A 21,889-nucleotide genomic window follows, 5' to 3' on the forward strand; every position below is an offset into this window, starting at 1 on the left:
CAGAGCAATGGGAGTTAAGGCCAGAGCAAGTGGAGCTTCTGTGGGGAGGTGGCAAATTCTAAGGTTTGAGTTGGTTGGTTGGAAATCAAGGAAGACTCAGACTGAAAAACTCAGACTGTGTACACAGAGCTGTTTAAGAACCCAGCAAGTGGTAGTCTTGCTGCACTGCCTACTGTGACAGAGTCTTGTCCTCGATAAGTTGGCAATGCTAAGTGATACTCTCTACTACCTTGTACCCAACAGTCAGTATTCAATATCCCTGACATCGGAATAGATTTTATATCTTGATGCTTGTACTCAGCCACTCATCACCTTTTTGAATGACTTTAATGTGAGAGAGATGATGCGTGTTTCCTGTACACGCAAGCAGGCTGCTCCCAGCTGGCAGTAATCAAACTGAAGTGACCACAAACTGGCCAACCACCAGCATCCCACACAATCAAACATTTTAAAAATATATCTACTTACTATGTTCTGTATAATTCTTAAAGCAGGCCTGATCTGCACTCCTCCACTGTTACAAATCTGTCAAATGGACTCAGGAAATGGAACAATTTAAACTTTCATCTCCTTTTATATGGTTGGTAGTGGATATCTAGTCGTGTTCCTGAGAAAGGAATATCATTGAATCAAACAATAGTGAAAGAGGGCATTTGGTCCATCATCCCATTGCCTTCAAAAATCTACCCAATTATTGTCACTACTTGTTTCACTGTCCAGTTCCTTAACCATAGTGTTGTGAATATCTCTCTTTCAGGGATTTATATGACTCAGTATTGAAAGGGACCAGTTGAATCTGCTTCTGCTGCCCTTTTCAGCAGTGCATTCCAGATCATATCCATTCACTGAGCTTATTGAAAAAAAGCTCATCTCTCCACCAATTACTTTAAATCTGTCTCACTGGTTTACCGATCCTGCCAGTAAGGAATTAAAAACATCTCCTTATCTGCCAGAGTGAAGCTTATGCTGTGTGCAATTGTTTAACCCCAAAGATGAGATGTTACTGGTCCAATATTTGCTGCAATAGAGTGGGATTGAGGTTTCCTTTTGTTTTCTTTGTTCATCTTTTTTCTGGGAGCAGGTATCTTGACAGACCCATGTGAACAAGATACTTTGTTCAACTCTGTGACTGTGCTGTCTGAAAAATCAAATTGTGATGCAGTCACTGAGGACATAGTTCGTTCTGATCTCTGATCAGTGCATACAGTTTTCATGTGCAGATGGCTCTGTTATTCATTCTGCCTGCCTGCAATTTAGCTACAGTGTTGGATAAGAAGTGAGTCCTGCTCCAGCCTTTGAATGTAAATGCATGAGGTTGAAGACAGGAATAATTGCAGTGAGACAGTCATTACATGTGGCGGCACAGTGACTCAGTGGTTAACACTGCTTCCTCACTGTGCTAGGGACCTGGGTTTGATTCCACCCTCGGTCAACTGTTTGTGTGGAGTTTGCACATTCTCCTTGTGTCTGCGTGGGTTTCCTCTAGTTTCTTCCCACTGGATAAGATGTGCAGGTTAGGTGGATTGACCAAGCTAAATTGCCCATAATATCCAGGGATGTGTATGCTAGGTTGGTTAGCCATAGGAAATGCAGGGCTATTGGGATAGGATGTAGGTGGTTCTGGGCACGATGCTCTTCAGAGGACCATTGTGGACTTGATAGGCTGAAGGCCTGCTTCCACATTGTAAGGATACTATGATTCTGTGCTGTGTCAAATGTAGACTGTGCCAACAATCTCCACCAGATTGCATAGATGATTCCCTTTCAAAGTCTGGACCCAATTCATTAATGGCGTAAAAGGGGTACTCAAGTTATAGAGTAATAGAGATGTACGGCACGGAAACAGACCCTTCGATCCAACTCGTCCATGCCGACCAGATATCACAACTCAATCTGGCCCCATCTGCTAGTACCCGGCCCATATCCCTCCAAACCCTTCCTATTCATATACCCATCCAGATTCTTTTAAATGCTTTTAAATGTTGCAATTGTACTAGCCTCCACCACGTCCTCTGGCAGCCCATTCCACACACACACACACACCACCCTCTGCATGAAAAAGTTGCCCCTTAGGTCTCTTTTATATCTTTCCCTTCTCACCCTAAACCTATGCCGTCTAGTTTTGGACTCCCTGACCTTGACTATTTACCCTATCCATGCCCCTCATGATTTTATAAACCTATATAAGGTTACCCCTCAGCCTCCGATGCTCCAGGGAAAACAGCCTCGGACTATTTAACCTCTCCCTGTAGCTCAAATCCTCCAACCCTGGCAACGTCCTTGTAAAACTTTTCTGAACTCTTTTAAATTTCACAATGTGCTTCCGAAAGGACGAAGACCAGAATTGCACACAATATTCCAAAAGTGACCTAACCAATATCATCAAATAAAATTTGACAAGTAACGATACAAGGAAATACAAGAACGGGTAACTAAGAATTTAGTCAAGTAGTAAGCTGTGGAGAGCTGTCCGGTTTATGGGAAAAATTCCAGAGTTTAGCATCAATGCAGTTGAAAACACTGCCATTAATAGTAGAGCGATGAAAATCGGAATGAACAAGAGGCCAGAATTGGAACAAGCACCAAAACTGTTTATTTGTTAATGGGGTGTGGATGACACCGGCTCAGCCAGTTTTGTTGCCCTATTTTAGTTGCATTTGAGAAAGTGATGGTGAGCCACCTTATTCAGACTCTGCATCCGTGTGATATAGATGTACACTCAGTGCTGTTTGGAAGGATGATCTATTATTTTGAAACTATGACAGTGAAGAAACAACAGTATAGTTCCAAGTAAGGATGATGTATTGTTTAGAGGAGCATTTTCAGATGGTGATGCTTCCATATATTTACTACCTTCGTCCTTCTTGATGGTAAAGTTCATGTGTTTCGAAGGTGCTATGAAAGGGACTCGGTGAATTGCTGCAGTGTATTATGTAGATGATGTGCATTGCTGCTAATGTTCGACAATGGTAGAGGGAATGAATGTTTAAAGTGATGGATAGCCTGTAGGTCAAGCCAGTTATAGATGGTGAATGGGCTGCCAATCAAGCAGGCTCTTTGTCCAGGTTAGTCATTAGGCTTGTCAAATGGCGTTCGAGATGTGCTTATCTGGTCAAGTGATGATTATTCCATCAAACTCCCCTCATTTGTGTCTTGTAGTTAGTGGAAAGGCTCTGAGAAATGGGGAGGCATTTTACTCCCCACAGAATTCCCAACCTCTGATCCACCGTTGCAGCCACAGTATTTATATGGCTGGACAAGTTAACATCTGTAAACAGGTTATTGGACAATTTTTTACTTTGATAGGCAGATGTCAGTAGTGTTGCTGTATTGAAACAGCTTGGCTAAAAGTAGGACCAGTTCTGGAGCCCACATCTTTGGCACCACAGTCAAGATGCTGTCAGGTCTTATAGCTTTCATTACATCCTGGAGGGTTGGAATAGATTACAAAGGTAAAAAGGGTGGTGAAGAAAGGATTTGAACATGCTGATAAGAATTGTAACGTTAAGACCTTGTCAGACTATCCATTTATAATATAATTGAAGCAAGCTGTGGATTCCATAAAATAAACTGGGAGGTATTCATACTGTTTAAAACAAAAACGCCCTGTTAAAATTTTTAGTCTGGTTATCATCTGGAGACCTGCAAGAATATCAATATTCAATGGATACAGCAAGTTAGACTCATATGTTGATTGGCTGACAAGTTAAAATGGTCAAGGTGTTCCAATGGAGCATGTACAAGATTGCAGTTACCCATTTTAAGAAGGAAAGTTGGTCCTGATTTATTTTGATGTGTACTGGGGAATGCACCAAGGAACAGTGTTCCCTGACCCTGCCCCCTCCTTAAAATAAAGTGTTTGTTTATACAGCAATGCTTGGAAAACTACTTTCACTTGCAGGGGACACATTATTGCATGTGATTGATTACATGTAGTTTCCAGCAAGTGTAATTGAGCCACATTGTCAGCCTGACTGATTATTCTGTATTGTTTGTTGGTGTGACACTTGGCATGGTCAGGATTGTTGAGTAAATGCTGCCTAATCAGAAAGCATTTCGTCTAATGTTGTACACTATATTCTGAGCTTATAGCAGTTCTCAATTTCTGCACTTCAAGGCAATTATTTGGCATGTATTTAAAGTTGTTCAGGCAATTGGTATATACTTTGTGTAAGATTCAAATACAGCAGAGCATAGACGCAAAACCTGTGTTGCACTTGATTAAGTACATGGTACTGGCTCAAATTTGAAGCTAGAAGTGAGTGGGATTCACCTTGTCAGTTGCATCTAAATTATACTTTTGATGAAAAGAAATATTTGTGTATTGAGTGGGAATTGACTATCTTTGAAGAAAATGCTATCGCTATGCATAAATGGTTAAAATTTGGCTCCAGTCACAGTAATTATATCATAGATTACATTGCCACAATTTTTATAACTTTTGTTTGTTGGCTTGTGAATTCTATGTAATGGAGGAGAATTGGATACAAATGGTAGTGGTCAAGTCAAGCAATTGAAATACAAACATTCTTTGAGACACAAAATCATAAATTGCTGGAAAAATTTAGCAGGTCAGGCAGCATTTGTGGAGAGAAAGCAGAGATAACCGTTCAGGTCCAGTGACCTTTCTTCAGAACTCATGGCAGCATGAAAAAAGTATATGTGTAGGAAAGGGATGAGGTAGGGGAAAGAGTAAATGATAGGTGGAGATAGAGCTCAAAGAGAGAGATAAACAGTTGGGTAAACAAAAGAGTGGGTAAAGGTCAGCCTGCAAGAATAAACAGCTACTAATGGGGATCCAGTGGGAATCTAATTGTTAGTAGCTGACAATGGGTTGTTTGTGATAGCAATCAATGTGATGACCAGGTCTGGTGTGTGGGGATTGGGGTGAGGACACAGGAAAAAGTGCTCAGGCCCTGAAATTATTGAGTTCAATATGAGTCCAGATATTGCATAATTCCCAACTGGAAAATGATATTAGATTACTTACAGTGTGGAAACAGGCCCTTCGACCCAACAAGTCCACACCAAAGCGCAACCCACACAGACCCATTCCCCTACACCTAACACTACAGGTAATTTAGCATGGCCAATTCACCTAACCTGCACATTTTTGGATTGTGGGAGGAAACCGGAGCAAACCTGGAGAATGTGCAAACTCCACATGGAGTCGCCTGAGGCAGAAATTGAACCCGGGTCTGTGGCGCTGTGAGGCAGTAGTGCTAACCACTGTGCCACCGTGTTCTTCCAGCTTGAGCCAAACTTCACTAGAGCACTCTACCAAGCCCGAGACAGAAATGTTGGCCAGGGAACACAGTGGTGTGTTGAAATGGCAGGTAACTGGAATCTCAAGGTCATTTTCTTGGACAGAATCTAGGTGGTCTGAAAAGCGGTCACCCAGTCAGTGTTTCACATCCCCAGTGTACAGAAGTCCACATTGTGAGCAGTGAATGCAGGAGACTACATTGAGTGAAGTACAGGTAAATCTTTGCTTTACCTGGAGGATATATCTGGGGCCTTGGATAATGGGGAGGTAGGGTGCTTTGAAGGTTGTTCAATGTATGCATGACAGTATTTGTTAATTTTATGATTCAGTATTCAAGTTTGCTGTAATTTAGTTCATTTTCTGAAGCTGTTCCTTAAGCTGTGTGGTTCCATCTAGAGTCTTCATGTAGAAAGCTTTCAAAGAGGGTACAGAAAAGAGTTTTCAAACAAATATTGCATATGTTCTAGTTCACCACCGAATTTGCAAATTATTCTTTTTTAACTACAGGAAGAGATGACTAAGCTTGGCAACTACTGTGGAAACATTGCAAGCTGTGTTATTGCTACTGTATATTTATTCTTTTACTATTTAATTAATTTTCTCATCAATTAAAGTCAAAGTCGAGTGGAGTCTTATTATGTCAAATTCTGAAAATGTGGAGTAACGTGACAAATGAACTGCTAAAATACATAATATTTATAGCAGCTCACACTGCCCAACTGGTCTATGCCAGAATGTATGCATCACACAAGCCTGCTCCAAACATCACCAGTTTCCCTCCCCCATCGCCCCTTCCCCCCCATCCCATCCCATCCCAGGTCCAACCCTCCAATTCTGATCCACTCTCTTGACCTGACCACCTATCCATCTACTTTCTCACCTATTTGCTGCACACTTCCCAAGGACCTATTACCATCACCTCCTACCTTCACCCACCTATTGCCATCCCACCTACCTTTCCCTTAGCCCCAACCCCCTATTTATCTCTCATCCCTCTTCCCCCCCCCACCCCACCCCAGCCCAGTCCTGAAGAAGGATCCTGCCCCGAAATGTCGACTCTATTGCTCCTTGCTCCTTGGATGCTGCCTGATCTGCTGTGTTTTTTCCAGCACCACACATTATCAACACTGACTCTCCAGCATCTGCAGTCCTCACTCCCTCCTTCAGATCACCAAATCCACACTTCTACCATCTAGAAGGGTGAGGGCAATAATAATATGGGATCACCAACACCTGCAAGCTCCCCTCCAAGTCATGCACCTTCCTGACTTGAAACTATATTGTTGTTACATCACTGTCAATGGGTTAAAATCTTATATAATAACATTACCCCCCACCCTAGCCAAGGACTGCAGAGAGGTTCAAGAAGGCAGTTGTCCAACACTTTCTCAAGGGCAGTTAGGGATGGACAATAAATGTTAGCCTGGTCAGCAATACCAACATCCTGGAAATTGATTTTAAAAACCAATCAACAAACCTTTCCATTTTTCTCTCCCTCATTTCCTTGTTCATCTTTGCATTAAATACAACTTTGCTACTCACTAGAGCAGTTCAAAAATGAGAAGTTTCAAAAATGTGTATTTGAAATAAAAGGACTCAGGTGAACATTGTTTGAGACTACCACTTTTTTAGCGGATAGGTTCAAACACACACTGTTTTTAATGAGTAGATACATCATCCAAGCAAGCGTGAACGTGTTTTGGGATGCACAAATGAAGAGTTAATCTAAGAGAATAGTCTGAGGCAGGCAAACCAAAAATAATATCTGAAGCAACAAAGGAGTGAAGATACATAATGCTGACGTAATGTGGAAAAATAGTTTACAATGTGTTAAAGAAAACTGTTTTTTGTAAAGTCGTTTCTGTTCTTCACATACTAGCCACATTGATTTCGGTTTTGATGAGCAGTCTGGAACTGTTGAGGACCCAAACTAGTCGACAAATTTTGTGACTTTGATTTTTAAGAGATTATTTGGTTCAGTTCCATAGTAAGACTTTAAAGAAGATAAACATTTGCGGAATTAATGGTAAATTAGCTAGTTGGATTGAAAATACTTTTGGCATTAGAAAGCAGCAAAGGGTGCTGACTAAGAGCCAGGAACAGATCTGTTCTGTGTTTCTTGCTGTATAGAGTATTCATAAATAATGTGAGTGACTAATTATAAATTTGCTGAGAGTGAACTGCATGGCCATGTGAATCATGAAAAGATCAATTTATTTTTTCAGCTCCCCTGAATTCCTGGGTTTGGCTTGGTGGGTGGATTTTAACAGGAATAAACAGAAGGTAATCCGTGTTCCATTAACAAAGGTGAAAAAAAGAGAAGGAATTTAGAGCTGATGGAAAAAAATGTTCTCCACAAAGTTAAGCTGTTAGTGAATAAATGTTATACTTTATAGATTATTAGTTAACTGCACTTCACTCATATTACCCTGAGTGACTTATTCACTCATGAAAAGAGAACATGATGCATTGCAAAAGTAAAATACTGTCAATCCTGGAAATCTGAAATCAAAACTGAACCTGCTGGAAGTACTCTTCAGATCAAACATCAAATGACAAAAGAAGCAGAGTTAATGTTTCAGATAGTTGAACTTTCACCAGGCTTCCAAAAAGTTTGAAATATAATGGATTTTAAGCAACTATGGAGACAGGGAAAGTGGAGAGTGGGGTTGGCGGGGGTGGGGGTGGTGAGGTCTGTGAGAGGATGGAAAGCAGGAGAGATTGTATGACAAAATGGGTGATGGTGTCACAATAGGCCAAATAAAGAAACACAAGAATGATGTGTCCGAAGTAAGTGTTGAATGGCAAAAGTGAACCATTACCAGCTCCTGTTCTCCAGAGAAAAAAAAAATTGAAGCGGTAGTTATGATCTGAAGTTGTCGAAATGAATGCTGAGTTTGCAAGATTAGCAAGAACCTCATCAAAAGCTAAGGCATTGTTCCTCAATCTTTCATTGGGCTTCATTAGAGTAAGAGGCAAAACATGAATGACAAGGTAATGGAGTTCTGTGTTGCGAAAGGTGATTCATTGAATAGAACTTGTTTTGAGTGACACAGCAAAGATTGAAAAATTATCATCCTCTGGGTCTTTGAAATTGAGGAAATTTGCCCATTTTTAACAGTAATTTATTTGGAATGTTCTTTAACCTAGATGGTGCATTGACCAGCTTGTATGAATGTCAGATAAACACTGATGAAAATCCCCTGTCACATTTTCACTTGTAGAATAGCAGATAGAGGATATTTAATGTTACTTGTGATTTGAACAGTATCTATTTTGGAATAGGATTGTTCTAGTCATCCTGAACAATATGGGATTGATTTAATGAATGGAAGTTTTGCTTATGGTGATGGAAGTAACTTTAATTTCCCTTTGTTAAGCTGAGGTTTAGTTCAGGGGTGGGGTGGAGGGGAAGGCCCAAGGATTTTGGACTTTCGTTGGTCATCTATCTCTGGATTTTAGAAGGGAGGCAGTTCATCAAATTGTACAGGATCTGTGGAGCAGAAGATGCCTGACTGAAGGACCCCTAAAGAACAATGGAAAAAATAAAAATTTGAGACAGTAGCTAACAATCTTCTTTATAATGGCTTGGTAGTGCAGGCCATTGTAATTAAGTTGAGTTTTATTTTGAATAGAAGTTTAATGTACCATACAAGTTCCTAATTCATTTTGCTAAGTATTCAGTTTTGTTGTTGGCTCAGCAACCATTTTTGAATGCTGTATTTTCTAACACAGAAGACAAAACATTAATTGGATTTGACATCCATTAAAGATTTTGGTTTTATTTTAGCACAACAGTGCTGCAAAATAATTAGTTTGAGGTTAACTCAAATTGAAAAAAAGTTTTGCTTTTAAAGTTTGTGAAGATAAAATGCTTTGGCTGTTTTCCTTTCTCATTCATTCATTGCTGTGTAAACTAGTCTTTATGATATCAGAAGAAGTAGTAATATGGTTTAGGCAGCACCTTTGTTCTTGACATGGATGGTTCTGGCAAGTAATTAGCACCATTTATTTGAACTAGATGGGTCAATGAGATAGCCATTGGCGCTAGGTGAGAGGATGGTATCACAAATGGTTGACAGAAAAATGATTTAATGTAGGACTTCCATTTTCTCTTAGTTTATTTGACTCTAGACTTCCCCTACCTTTTGTGGTTGTATTGCTATTTATGGAATGGCATTAGAGTCACAAACTAGATTAAATGAAACAATTAGATATGTTGTAATTCACTTTGTTCCCTTTCCAACTCCAGGTATTTCAGAAGGAAGAAATTGAACCTCTTCAGACTGTGCTCCAAGAGGTGAATCGACTCGGGCAAGGACTGATCCAGAGTGCAGCTAAAAATACCAATATCCAGACATTGGAGCACAACCTTGAAGAAGCAAATATGAGATGGAATACTCTAACGACAAAGGCTGGTTTCCTTTATTTCTTGGTTCAATCCCTTCCCTATTTGACAGGTAGCCCACTGCCATCTATGTCACCATCAAGTTAATTGGGATAGTTTACTCTGTTTTTATAGGTTGCAGAACGAGCCGCCAAGCTGCACGAAGCTCTGTTGCATTGTGGGAGGTTTCAGGATGCACTCGAATCATTGCTCAGTTGGTTAATGGATACAGAGGAACTCGTAGCCAATCAGAAGCCACCTTCAGCTGAGTTCAAAGTAGTTAAGGCTCAGATTCAAGAACAGAAAGTAAGTCGGCAATTCTTTGTAAAATGTCAGTTTGTATAAAGCCCTTAGAGACGATTGGCATTTTAAGCAAGCGTATTCTTTGATTTGTGTATCAACATTAGAAAGCTTTTGTTTTTAACCTATTTTCTGCGCAATCTGCTCATTGTGTTATTATACAACTCTGGAACAGATGGCACTTGAACCTGGACTTTCCTAGCTCAAAGGTAGGGATACTCCTACTGCACCACAAGAGGAGGCCACTTTTTAATTCAGATGGGGTCAGGGAGGAGGAAGGGGAAGTGGGATGCTCCAGCAGGTGGTTTATTGTGTGTTTCTTCTAGGCATCATGGTAACAGTCCACTGCTGCCCCATGCCTGCAACCCACACAGGGCAGCTGCCCAAGGCTGCCAGAGAGGTGAGAGGAATGGCCCACAGCCAGCCAATGGATTGGGGTGACAGTCCCGCTGCTGAAGTGAAGAGGTCTGGAGGAGCTGACTATACCAGTGCTCCTTGTTCTCTGGGTGCCCATTAGCATTCCTTATAAATTATTTTTCACTTCTAGTCACTTTATGAACTGGTATTATTATAGAGCTATTGAGGTTGGTCCTGCAGGGACCACCTAAATACAGCAAACTCAGGAAAGCTAACAAACTGAGGGAGAAAGAAATAGAAGGTTGCATTGATATGAGCAGATATCAACAATGAAGACATGAAAACGGGTAGGGTGAAGCTTACGTGGAGCACTGATGTCTGAATTGGCTGTTAACTTATACGTCTGTATTTTTATTAGAATTGGAAAAATGAACTTCAGACATGAGAATAAATTGAGTCAATGGGTCAACCAACAATGGGTGGTATTGTAAGAAAATAATGCTGTGGTTGAGTGACTCATTTTTGAGGTAAATTATGTCAGCGAGGGTTATAAAGTCTTGTCATCAGAGAATCTTGCACTGAATGAATTAGGCTGTTTTCATCAATATATGTTTATGTTGCAATGAGGTAGTGAAGGTAGGAGGAACAGAACAGAGGAGCAGTTTGTGTTGGGGAGAGGGATATGAATGCTAGTTTATTTGGGGTGGAGTCAGGGTTGAAGGACAGTTTATATCAGGGAAAAAGGGGCAATTTGTGTGGGAAAGTTTGAGAGGCAGGAGGATTGGGGCAGTTTGTGGGAGAGGGGGATTGGGGTCAGAGGGAATTACACGGGGAAGGGAGAAAGGAGCAATTACACTTGTCTTTTATTCTCCATCATTGAAAATTTTTATCTAAAGTTGGAGCTTTGAACATGGAGCAGGCCAAGAGCAGTAGTGATGATATATGTTGCTAACTCCTTGTCTAGGTGTTGGATGTGTCCACACATCAGGAACCTTATGCTCAAAGCCAGATGAGCTAGACATTAACTGCAAAGATTAGTTAATGACTCATGGCTATAAGTTACTGTCAGTTGAGTAGGCTGCGATTACCTGATGTTAGCCAATAAGGCTGAAAACAGAATAACTTGTCTAGATGCAGCTGAATCATAAATTAATATTGTACAAAAGGATGCCATTCAACCCATGATGTTTGTAATCGATTCAGTTACCCACAATTCAACTCTCCTTCTCTATACCATACGTCTGCCATATTTTCCCATTGAAAAGTTTATCCATTTACTTTTTCAAGTTTATTATTGAAGCTACTTCCATTGCCTACCCAGGCAGTGGGTTTCTAGTCTTGGACATATACAAATACTTATCCTGTTGGCCAATTAAAAAAAAACAGACATATCTGTTTCAAAGTTGGATAGTACAGACTTTATAAAAGGATAGGAAATAGGAGCAGCAAAAGGCCATTCAGCTCCTTGAGCCTACTTCACCAACCAGATCATGGTTGCTCTTCCACCTCAACTTCACTTGGCCACATTATTCTCAGATTCCCCTGATACCTTCTATGTTTAGAAATCTGTTGATCTCTGTCTAAATCACACTCAGTGGCTAAACCCAGACAGCCCTCTGGGGTAGACAATTAGAGATTTACCATCATCTAAAGTCAATAAATGCCACCTGTTCTTAGTCCTAAATGGCATACAAGTGTGTAGTGCTGGAAAGGCACAGCAAGTCAGGCAGCATCCGAGGAGCAGGAGAATCGACATTTCGGGCAAAAGCCCTATACACTCGACTCTGAGCTCCAGCATCTGCAGTTCTCACTTTCTCCTAAATGGCGTACCCCTGACTCCATACCCCCAGCCTACATCTATCCTGTCAAGCCCTGTAACAATTTTGTATGTTTCATTGAGAATGAGTAGTAAACATTAAATAACGTGTGCATAGTGATTCTGATGTTAAATGTTTGTTCCAATGAAGCTTCTCCAACATTTGCTGGATGATCGCAAACCAACTGTGGAAATGATCAAAAGGGAAGGGGAGAAGATTGCTGGGTTGGCTGATTCAACAGATCGAGAGAAGACCCTGAATCAGCTGCAAGGCCTGAGTCGTCGATGGAATTCCCTACTAACCAAGGCTGAAGACAGGTACAGATGAGTTTGTGGCTGTGCACCCATTTGGAAACATAGGGGAAGATGGAGGCCTATGTAGGCTTTCACATTCATTTGGACCTTTGTTGATCTATATCTTGACCGTATCTACCCACCTTGGTTCCCTAACTGTATGTCCTTTGGTCAGCAAAAATCCATAGACCTCAGGTTTAAAATAATTAACTGAATTAGCATCTACTGCTTTTTGTCAAAGAGACGTCCATATTTCTCAAATTGTTTGCATGAAGATCTATATTTTGACTTTTCCACTCAGTGGCCTCGCTCACATTTTAAGTTCTACGTTCAGCTGCCCATGGAAGAAGTTTCTCAGTCGGTCTGTGTTGATTCCATTGAAAACCCTAAAATACCCAACAAGCCACCCTTTTAATTTTTCCATATTGCAAGTTTTGCAAGCCCAGTTTGTGTAATTCCACTTCATAATTTAAACCTTACAAGTTTGTTAATGTTTTGGTCAATTTGTGGGACATTGAGTCCAAAATTGATGTATTATTTCCCAGGAATGGTGTCTAGGGCATTACATGCCGTACATTGTAGATGTGATCTGAAAAGGGCAGTGTGTGAATGCAGTAAAACATCCTCTGCTTTATAACCAACTTTTAAAGACTCATATTCTGTAAACCTTTTTGATTATTTTTTTGAATGTTTATTGTTCTGTGTACTTGAAACCTAAAACCTCCTTGCATCTCCACTGTTTGTAGCTTGTCGTTACTTTAAAAAAAATCACCAGCTGTAAAACTTACAATATATGAGTAAAAATATGAGCCTTGTGTAAATCATTATTGTTAATGAATAGGCATAATTATAATGGACTGAGGTGATTGCAAAGGCTTCATTTCAGATTTTAATTATTTCTGATAGAACATATTGTCAAAGATAAGCCTGTAGTTAATTGTCTAGTATAACCTGAAGGTTTTTTCTGTAAATTCTTTCAGTATCATTGCATCTGGCATCTTTCTTTTTAAGTAGTGATTGTTTTCTTTGAGGTTTCCTAAAGAAAAAAATCTTATCTATAGAACTTCAAATGGTGAGAGAGAGAATATAAGGCTGAAATGTCACTGTTCTGTGAATGAAATATAAACTTGTTTCTGGCAAGCACTGCTTGCTATTTTCAACAATTTTCTGCACTCATATGAGAAATTTTCTATCTCTTGATTTTAAAACAACTTGGCTGTTTTTATTTTAGTTTTACGTTTACTAGGTATACATCGTTACTATGGCCAGGGAAATCAGATATTGTGCAATCTAATCATGTAGGTTACATAGTGGGTAATGATGGCTCAAACTGAGTGGATGCTCTCCTACTTATCCTTTTGAGTTGCGTTGGTCATTATAAACCAGTGCAGCTTAGAAACAGGAGGAGGCATTCACCCCTTCTAACCTCTTCAACTATTCAATGGTTTGCATCTTGAGTCCAAATTTGACAAGTTGTAGTAAGTTTTGGGGTCTGTGTCATTTTGAAAAAAATTTCTATTAAATAATTCTTTAGAAGCCATTATACTATAATGTCAGCTGTAACAGAAACTGAATATGAGAAGTTGGTCCATTTAGCACATTAAGAGCAGTTTTGAAGCTGATATGGATGGTTAGAGAGAAGATTGTTAAATATTCCCTCAAAAGTATTCAAGAGAGCATTGACCAGAAATGCCAGAAGTCAGCACACATGGGTTTTCGGCTTTTGGATGCCTCAATTTCACAAGCTACATAGGGTAATCTCCCCTATATTGTGGCCAAATGTTATCCCTCAGCTAACATCACTGGAAAAAGATGAACCCTTATTGTCACATTACAGCTTGGGAGAACTTGCTGTGCATAAACTGGTTCATGTAATGTAAGAGATGGGACAGCAACAGCAACTACCTTTCAGAAAAATATTTCATTGACTTGTATAGTGCATTGCTATGTTTGAAGTTTTGAAAGATGTTGAAAAAGTTCTGAGTCTTACTTGATATTAAGGTCTCTTGCCTTTTCTACAGGCAGCGGCAGTTGGAAGCCATCTTGGTGGTGGCTCAGCAGTTCCATGATGCTGTGGAACCCTTGATTGAATGGCTTTCTGCTGCTGAGAAGAAAGTTGCAAACTCTGAACCTATTGGCACTCAAACTGCCAGACTGCAAGAACAGATCTCCCAGCATAAAGTGAGTTTAAGCCAGGTGTATACTTTACCCATCCTTCTTTTCCTTTTAAGTTACAAATTCACACATTCATTGTTTTGTTGTATTTGTTGGTGAGGGTGTAACTTTCTGTTACCGTAGTCCTTATGTTCTGCCTCAGTTTATTTTTCCATCGTTGCTTTTCTCATTTATTTGTACACCTTGCATAGGCCATGGAAGATGACGTCGTCAGTCATGGCAAACAGTTGCACCAGGCCATTAGTATTGGTCAGTTGCTAAAGACTATGAGCTCCAGAGATGATAAAGACATCGTGCAGGGAAGGCTGGATTCTGCCCAGACACGGTACATTGAGGTCCAGGACAGGTGTGGCCGTAAAGCTGCCCTGATCCAGCAGGCCCTCTCCAATGCATGGATTTTTGGGGAGGAGGAGGTGGAAGTTCTGAACTGGTTGGCTGAAGTACAGGACAAACTCAACAATGCAGCCATTCAAGACTACAATCCTGATCATCTTCACAAACAGCATTCCGAACATATGGTACCTTTCTTTTCGTTATGATTTAATTTTCATTTCTACATTTCTTTAAAATTTAATTTTCCTTCTGTGCCCTTTTTCATTTTGATTGAGTCAGGATGTTGCGAGAAACTCTGGATTTTCTGCTTCTAACAATTTGCATTTTCCAAACCTGTTCTACAAAAACAGACACTTCATGAAGACATCATGCTTCGTAGACAGCATGTCGATCAGGCCATTAAGAATGGATTAGCTCTCCTGAAACAGACGACAGGTAAGCAGTCGTTCTAAACAGGGCAGTATGAGTGCTGGGAGGGTGCTGATGATTTCTGGAAATGCTAGAATGTTTGACGACCTGAGACCAAGCATGGGGTGCAGAGAACATGGTGAAAGTTAGGAAGCTGGGAGCAGAGTCATAGAGTCATAGAGATGTACAGCACGGAAACAGACTCTTCGGTCCATTCCATCCATGCCGACCAGATATCCCAACCCCATCTAGTCCCACCTGCCAGCACCCGGCCCATATCCCTCCAAACCCTTCCTATTCATATACCCATCCAAATGCCTCTTAAATGTTGCAATTGTACCAGCCTCCACCACATCCTCTGGCAGCTCATTCCATACACGTACCACCCTCTGTGTGAAAAAGTTGCCCCTTAGGTCTCTTTTATATCTTTCCCCTCTCACTCTAAACCTATGCCCTCTAGTTCTGGACCCCCCGACCCCAGGGAAAAGACTTTGTCTATTTATCCTATCCATGCCCCTCATAATTTTGTAAACCCCTATAAGGTCACCCCTCAACCTCCGATGCTCCAGGAAAAACAACCCCAGCCTGTTCAGCCTCTTCCTGTAGCTCAGATCCTCCAACCCTGACAACGTCCTTGTAAATCTTTTCTGAACCCTTTCAAGTTTCACAACATCTTTCTCATAGGAAGGAGACCAGAATTGCACGCAATATTCCATCAGTGGCCTAACCAATGTCCTGTACAGCCACAACATGACCTCCCAACTCCTGTACTCAGTACTCTGACCAATAAAGGAAAGCATACCAAACGTCTTCTTCACTATCCTATCTACCTGCGACTCCACTTTCAAGGAGTTATGAACCTGCATTCCAAGGTCTCTTTGCTCAGCAACACTCCCTAGGACCTTACCATTAAGTGTATAAGTCCTGCTAAGATTTGCTTTCCCAAATTGCAGCACATCGCATTTATCTGAATTAAACTCTATCTGCCACTTCTCAGCCCATTGGCCCATTTGGTCCAGATCCTGTTGTAATCTGAGGTAACCCTCTTCGCTGTCCACTACACCTCCAATTTTGGTGTCATCTGCAAACTTACTAACTGTACCTCTTATGCTTGCATCCAAATCACTTATGTAAATGACAAAAAGTAGAGGGCCCAGCACCAATCCTTGTGGCAATCCACTGGTCACAGACCTCCAGTCTGAAAAACAACCCTCCACCACCACCCTCTGTCTTCTACCTTTGAGCCAGTTGTCTATCCAAATGGCTAGTTCTCCCTGTATTCCATGAGATCTAACCTTGCTAATCAGTCTCCCATGGGAAACCTTGTCAAACGCCTTACTGAAGTCCATATAGATCACATCTACTGCTCTGTCCTCATCAATCTTCTTTGTTGCTTCTTCAAAAACTCAATCAAGTTTGTGAGACATGATTTCCCATGCACAAAGCCATGTTGACTATCCCCAATCAGTCCTTGCCTTTCCAAATGCATGTACATCCTGTCCCTCAGGATTCCCTCCAACAACTTGCACATCAACAAGGTTAGACTCACCGGTATATAGTTCCCTGGCTTGTCTTTCCTGCCCTTCTTAAACAGTGGCATCACGTTTGCCAACCTCCAGTCTTCCAGCACCTCACCTGTGACTGTCGATGATACAAATATCTCAGCAAGAGTCCCACCAATCACTTCTCTGGCTTCCCACAGAGTTCTGGGATACACCTGATCAGGTCCTGGGGATTTGTCTATTTTTAACCGTTTCAAGTCATCCAGCACTTCCTCCTCTGTAATCTGGACATTTTACAAAATGTCACCATCTATTTCCCTACAGTCTATATCTTCCAGAGATTTGGATGGTATGTTGCAATCCTGACCTGTCATTGTTGGGATGGTGCTTTGGTGTGACAAAGTGGGCCAACAACCTGGCACCATTTCTACTGCACTAATATAGTCCTAGGCTTTAAACTGTTTTGAAATATTCAGAGGTTGTGGAAGGTGATTAATAAATGCAAATCTCAAGTTTAGGAGATTGAATGAAAAACAAAGAATCTGAAATTATTTGTTCCCCTTGCTTGTAACTGCACATTAGTTCACACTATACTTGGAGCATTTTAACTTTCTGTTTTTCCTTGTATAGGGGATGAAGTTATAATCATTCAGGAAAGGCTGGATGGCATCAAAGCACGCTATGCTGACATTACTACTACCAGTGGTAAAGTCTTGAAAACCCTAGAACAGGCCCTTCAGCTGGCTACTAAGTTTCAGTCTGCTCATGAGTTATTAACTACCTGGCTCGAGAAGGTGGAGGCTGAACTGACCACGTATGCTTCTGAGGTTCTTGTGGGAGAACAGCTAGCTCAAACACAGAAGAGACAGAAAGTAGGTGGTTATTTCCATTGTAACTTCTGTGCTCATGTATATATTTCTTACTCTGTGATATATCTGCAATTTATTTTAAAATCTGAATTTACCTCTTGCCTCATTATTTCAGCTTCCACATGAGTAAGTGCTTTCCATTATGTTAATGTGTGTGTTTGAGTTGCAGATGTTTGTGTGCATGTAGCTTGTGTGTATGTATTAGTTCAGTATCTACAAATAGGAATTTCCATCATGTCAGTGTGTGTTTGCATTTAGTTTGAGGGGCAAAGCTGTTGATGTCATGTACATGGTCCCCCTAAAGGCACTTAATACAGTGCCACACAATAGATTTGTGGGCAAAGATATATCTCATGAAATAAATTGGACAATAGCAACATGGACACAGATTAGCTGAGTGACAGGAAAAAGAGCATACTGGTTAATGGATGTTTTTCAGACTGGAGGAAGGTTTATAGTAGATATCCTCAGGGGTCATTGATGGGACCCTTCCTTTTTCTGATATATACTAATGACCTTGATGTACAGGACACAATTTCAAAATTTGCAGATGATGCAAAACTTGGAAGTTTTGCAAACTGAGGAGAAGAAGAATGTAGAACATCAAAAGGAGTTAATGGAATGGCAGACAACTGCTTGATGAAGTTTGATTCGTTTTGGTAGGAAGAACTTGGCCTGTTTCCACACTATGGATTCTGTTCTAACTTGGAGAGACCATATAAAATAAAAGGTAAATTTCTAAAAGGAACTGCAGGAGCAACCCAAGTATATGTGCATAGGCACTGAAGGATTGAAGGCAGAACAGGTCGAGAAAGAGGTTAGTCAAGCATTCAAGACCCCAGGCTTTATTAATAGGGCCATGGTGTACAGGAGCAAGGAGGTGATGTTGAACTTGTAGAAGTCACCAGTTTGGTCTCTGCTCAAGTTTTGTATCTACACTCTGGGCACCACAGTTTAGGAAAGATGTAATGTATCAGAGAGAGTGCAGAAGAGATTTCCCAGATTGATTCCAGAGATTAGGAACTTCAGTTATGAAGGTATATTAAAGAAGTTAAGACTGTTTTCCTTGGAGAAGGCAAAAGCTGAGTGGCAATCTAGTCGAGTTGCTCACAGTTATGGGGGTTCCAGACAGACTAAGTAGGAAAAGGCTGTTCCCACCAATGAAAGGGTTGAGGACGAGACAGCACAGATTTAAAGTAACTGTCAAAAGCAAAGGAAGATGAGGAAAAACTTGGTCATGTGGCAAATTTATGAAGTCAAGAATTTGCTGTCTGAGAGTTTGGTGGAGCCCTGTTCAACTCAAGCATTCAAAAGGAACTGAGATTGTTATCTGAAAAGGAAGGGTTCGAGGTAAGATACAAGAGAATGGCATTAGAGAATTCCTCATTTAGAAAGCCACGTAGCCACAATGGGCTAAATGGCCTCCTTCAGCTCTGCCACAATTGTGATTCAATTCTTTACAAATATGATAGTTCCATTACGTCAGCTGGTTTGTATGTTAATGTTTGTGTTTTTGTGTGTACCCCTTAGTATGTATCACTGTGTTTTAATGAATGTGTGCTCATGATCATGTGTGTTTGATGTCTCAGTAAATTGCTACCTTAAGCTACTTTGTTGTGGATATATATCAGATTGTGCAGCGATGCCAATAAAAGGGATGGTGGTTGAACCAACTGGACGAACAGTTGTTACGTGAGGGATTGATTTGTTGGTATACTTTGTGTAATCTCACACTTCAATAGTTGGATGAACAGTGTCCGTACAATGTCAGGAAATCACTCAAGCAGAGACTTGACCTTTGAGTAACCGCTCCCTGTGTTTCCAGCTTGGGTGTTGCTGAGTCGACCGCCTATAAGATGGAGGCCTGTGTTTTTCATTGTTTCCAGCAGCTGCTCTGGGAAGGCAATGATAAGTCTTAATGCTTTTGAAAGGATAGAGTTCATCTCTGTATTGAAGAAGGTGACCACTGTCTGCGGGTCATTGAAACTGAGATACACTGTTCTGATTAACATATCATCACTGTTTAAAAAAATATAATATTATCATCAGAGCTTGTGATTAGCAGAAATTTGTAAAATCATCACAATTGGGCATCTTTAAAAAGATGTCTTTCATTGCTTTTCAAAGAGGACAAACACCACTTACTGTACTCCATTTATTGACTGTTATTTTGGCTTACATTTTATTTACTGAATTAAGGACATTTCAGTCATTATCTCCCCGTGGCTTATTTTCTTCTTCAAAAGTGCTGTCTTGGCAGAATTGCTAATTCTCTTGTAATCTACATCTGAGGAACATGCTGAGGGCCACTGTGGGGGTCAAGTAGAAAAATATCAAGGAAACACCAATGCACCAAAACGTCTGTCACAGGACTGACTGAGGACAATTTTAGCTCCAGTCATGAAACTGTCCAACTTTGATGCAATGCTGATTTTATACCCTCCCCCATGTTGATAACAGAATGTAAGATTAGACAGTGGGTGCAAATTTAGGGAAATTAGGCTGTCTGAAATAAATCATCTTTCAGTTGGTTAAGCCATGAACAGGTCTGCAGCTTGATTACAAGTTGGGAATTACGATTAGTAATCAGTTTAATCTTTAATTAATGGAGTTATACTGCATTAATGATGAACAATGGGACAAACAGTGGCTTGAGCAATAACAAGTCAGCAGCTCATTTTATATCTTAATTCCCTTGAAATTAAACACGAAGAGAGATCTAAGATGAGGCTGCCGACTTGCAAATCTCCAAATTTGCACTATTGCTGAAAGCAAAGGTTCTACCCCACGCACAGATATGTGATTTGGTTTTTCTTAGTTTATAACATTAAAGATACTGTCTACTTTGCATAAGATCAGTATTCTCTTTAAAATTTGTTTTTAACAATTGGTCTCAACATTTTAAAAAAAAATTCCATAACCTTTACTCAAATGAAGTCAAAAGTATTCTTGCATTCCTTATCATATTTTCTTTCCAGAATTTTAATCCGATTTATGTATTGTTACCCTACAGTATATGTACAGAAACCTTGACTGACATAGTCAAGGCTGGTGTTAACCTTAGTCCTGGGCCATGAAACCTACTACATCATTCAGAACATTTTACACCCACTATCTAATTTTACATTTCGTTACAATCAAAACTGGGGAGGGTATAGAATCATCAAAGTTTGACTGCTTCCTGATTAGTGGGTTGAACTAAAATTGTTCTCAACCAGTCTCGTGGCAGAAGTTTTGGTACCTTGGTGTTACTAACCTGAGGGACAGAGTTTGTCCAGATATTGTCCCAAAGGGTTTCATAGGGGGATTTCACTGGTCTGGCCAATCTTGGGAGAGGAAGGAAAACATATCTACTCATTACAGTGAGATGGTTTGTTGCTTTTATCGGACTGTACAATTTCCAAATTGGCAGGGTAACAATTCATTAAATCCATCTAGTGTGTGATGAGGTATCTCTCTTGTTCTCTTACTCAGGAGTTGAGGAAAGAGATGGTGGAGCACAGGGTAAGCCTGGACACAGTTAATGAGGTCAGCAGTGCTTTATTGGAGTTGGTCCCATGGAGAGCGAGAGAAGGACTCGATAAGCTGGTATCTGATGACAACGAGCGGTACAGATTTGTGAGCGACACCATAGCACAGAAGGTGGAAGAAATAGATGCTGCTATACAAAGATCTCAGCAGGTATGTCACACTCTGTCTTATGTTACACCACGGAAGATGCATTTGATTATGCAAAATGTGCTGCCATCTTATTATTCCCCCTTGACAAAGGAGCTTTTGGAAAACGTTTAAAGATGCACAGCTTGATGTTGCTTCAAGTGGCATGTGAAAGCTGAAGCAGAGCTAAGTTGTTCATTGTTAAAACCATCTGTCTGTTCCATCATTTGTTCTATTTGTACAGAGCAGAAATCCATCACACTTAATTTATGCAGTATAAGGAACATTTAACTCACTGACAGCAGTTACACTTAGACAACATGGAAACATGCTGACAAATTTTCCAAAATTGAACTAGTCCCACATGCCTGTGTTTGGCCCATATCTTTCTGTTCATGTACCTGCCCAAATGTCTTTTAAATGTCGTAACCGTATCTGCATTCCACATATGAACCACCAAAGTAAAATACCTCACATTTATCAAATTAAACTCAATCTGCCATACCCCAGCCTATTGGCCCAGTT

General features: G+C 40.5%; 1 protein-coding gene across 15 annotated transcripts in view; it reads left to right on the plus strand.

The window, feature by feature from the left end:
* Window positions 1–21,889, plus strand: part of dst (dystonin) — a 622,282-nt gene that overhangs the window by 481,061 nt on the left and 119,332 nt on the right. For 13 of the 15 annotated variants that reach the window (XM_072558451.1, XM_072558477.1, XM_072558489.1 and 10 more), the window contains 8 exons: window positions 9,519–9,680; window positions 9,789–9,959; window positions 12,278–12,444; window positions 14,442–14,601; window positions 14,787–15,113; window positions 15,279–15,363; window positions 17,469–17,710; window positions 21,182–21,388. In XM_072558451.1, coding sequence (XP_072414552.1) covers window positions 9,519–9,680; window positions 9,789–9,959; window positions 12,278–12,444; window positions 14,442–14,601; window positions 14,787–15,113; window positions 15,279–15,363; window positions 17,469–17,710; window positions 21,182–21,388 — 1,521 coding nt within the window. The remainder of the gene's footprint in view (window positions 1–9,518; window positions 9,681–9,788; window positions 9,960–12,277; window positions 12,445–14,441; window positions 14,602–14,786; window positions 15,114–15,278; window positions 15,364–17,468; window positions 17,711–21,181; window positions 21,389–21,889) is intronic. The other 2 variants (XM_072558510.1, XM_072558572.1) reach the window with 1 other exon arrangement.

This window comes from Chiloscyllium punctatum, chromosome 3 (assembly GCF_047496795.1).
Source record: "Chiloscyllium punctatum isolate Juve2018m chromosome 3, sChiPun1.3, whole genome shotgun sequence".
Lineage (NCBI taxonomy): Eukaryota > Metazoa > Chordata > Chondrichthyes > Orectolobiformes > Hemiscylliidae > Chiloscyllium > Chiloscyllium punctatum.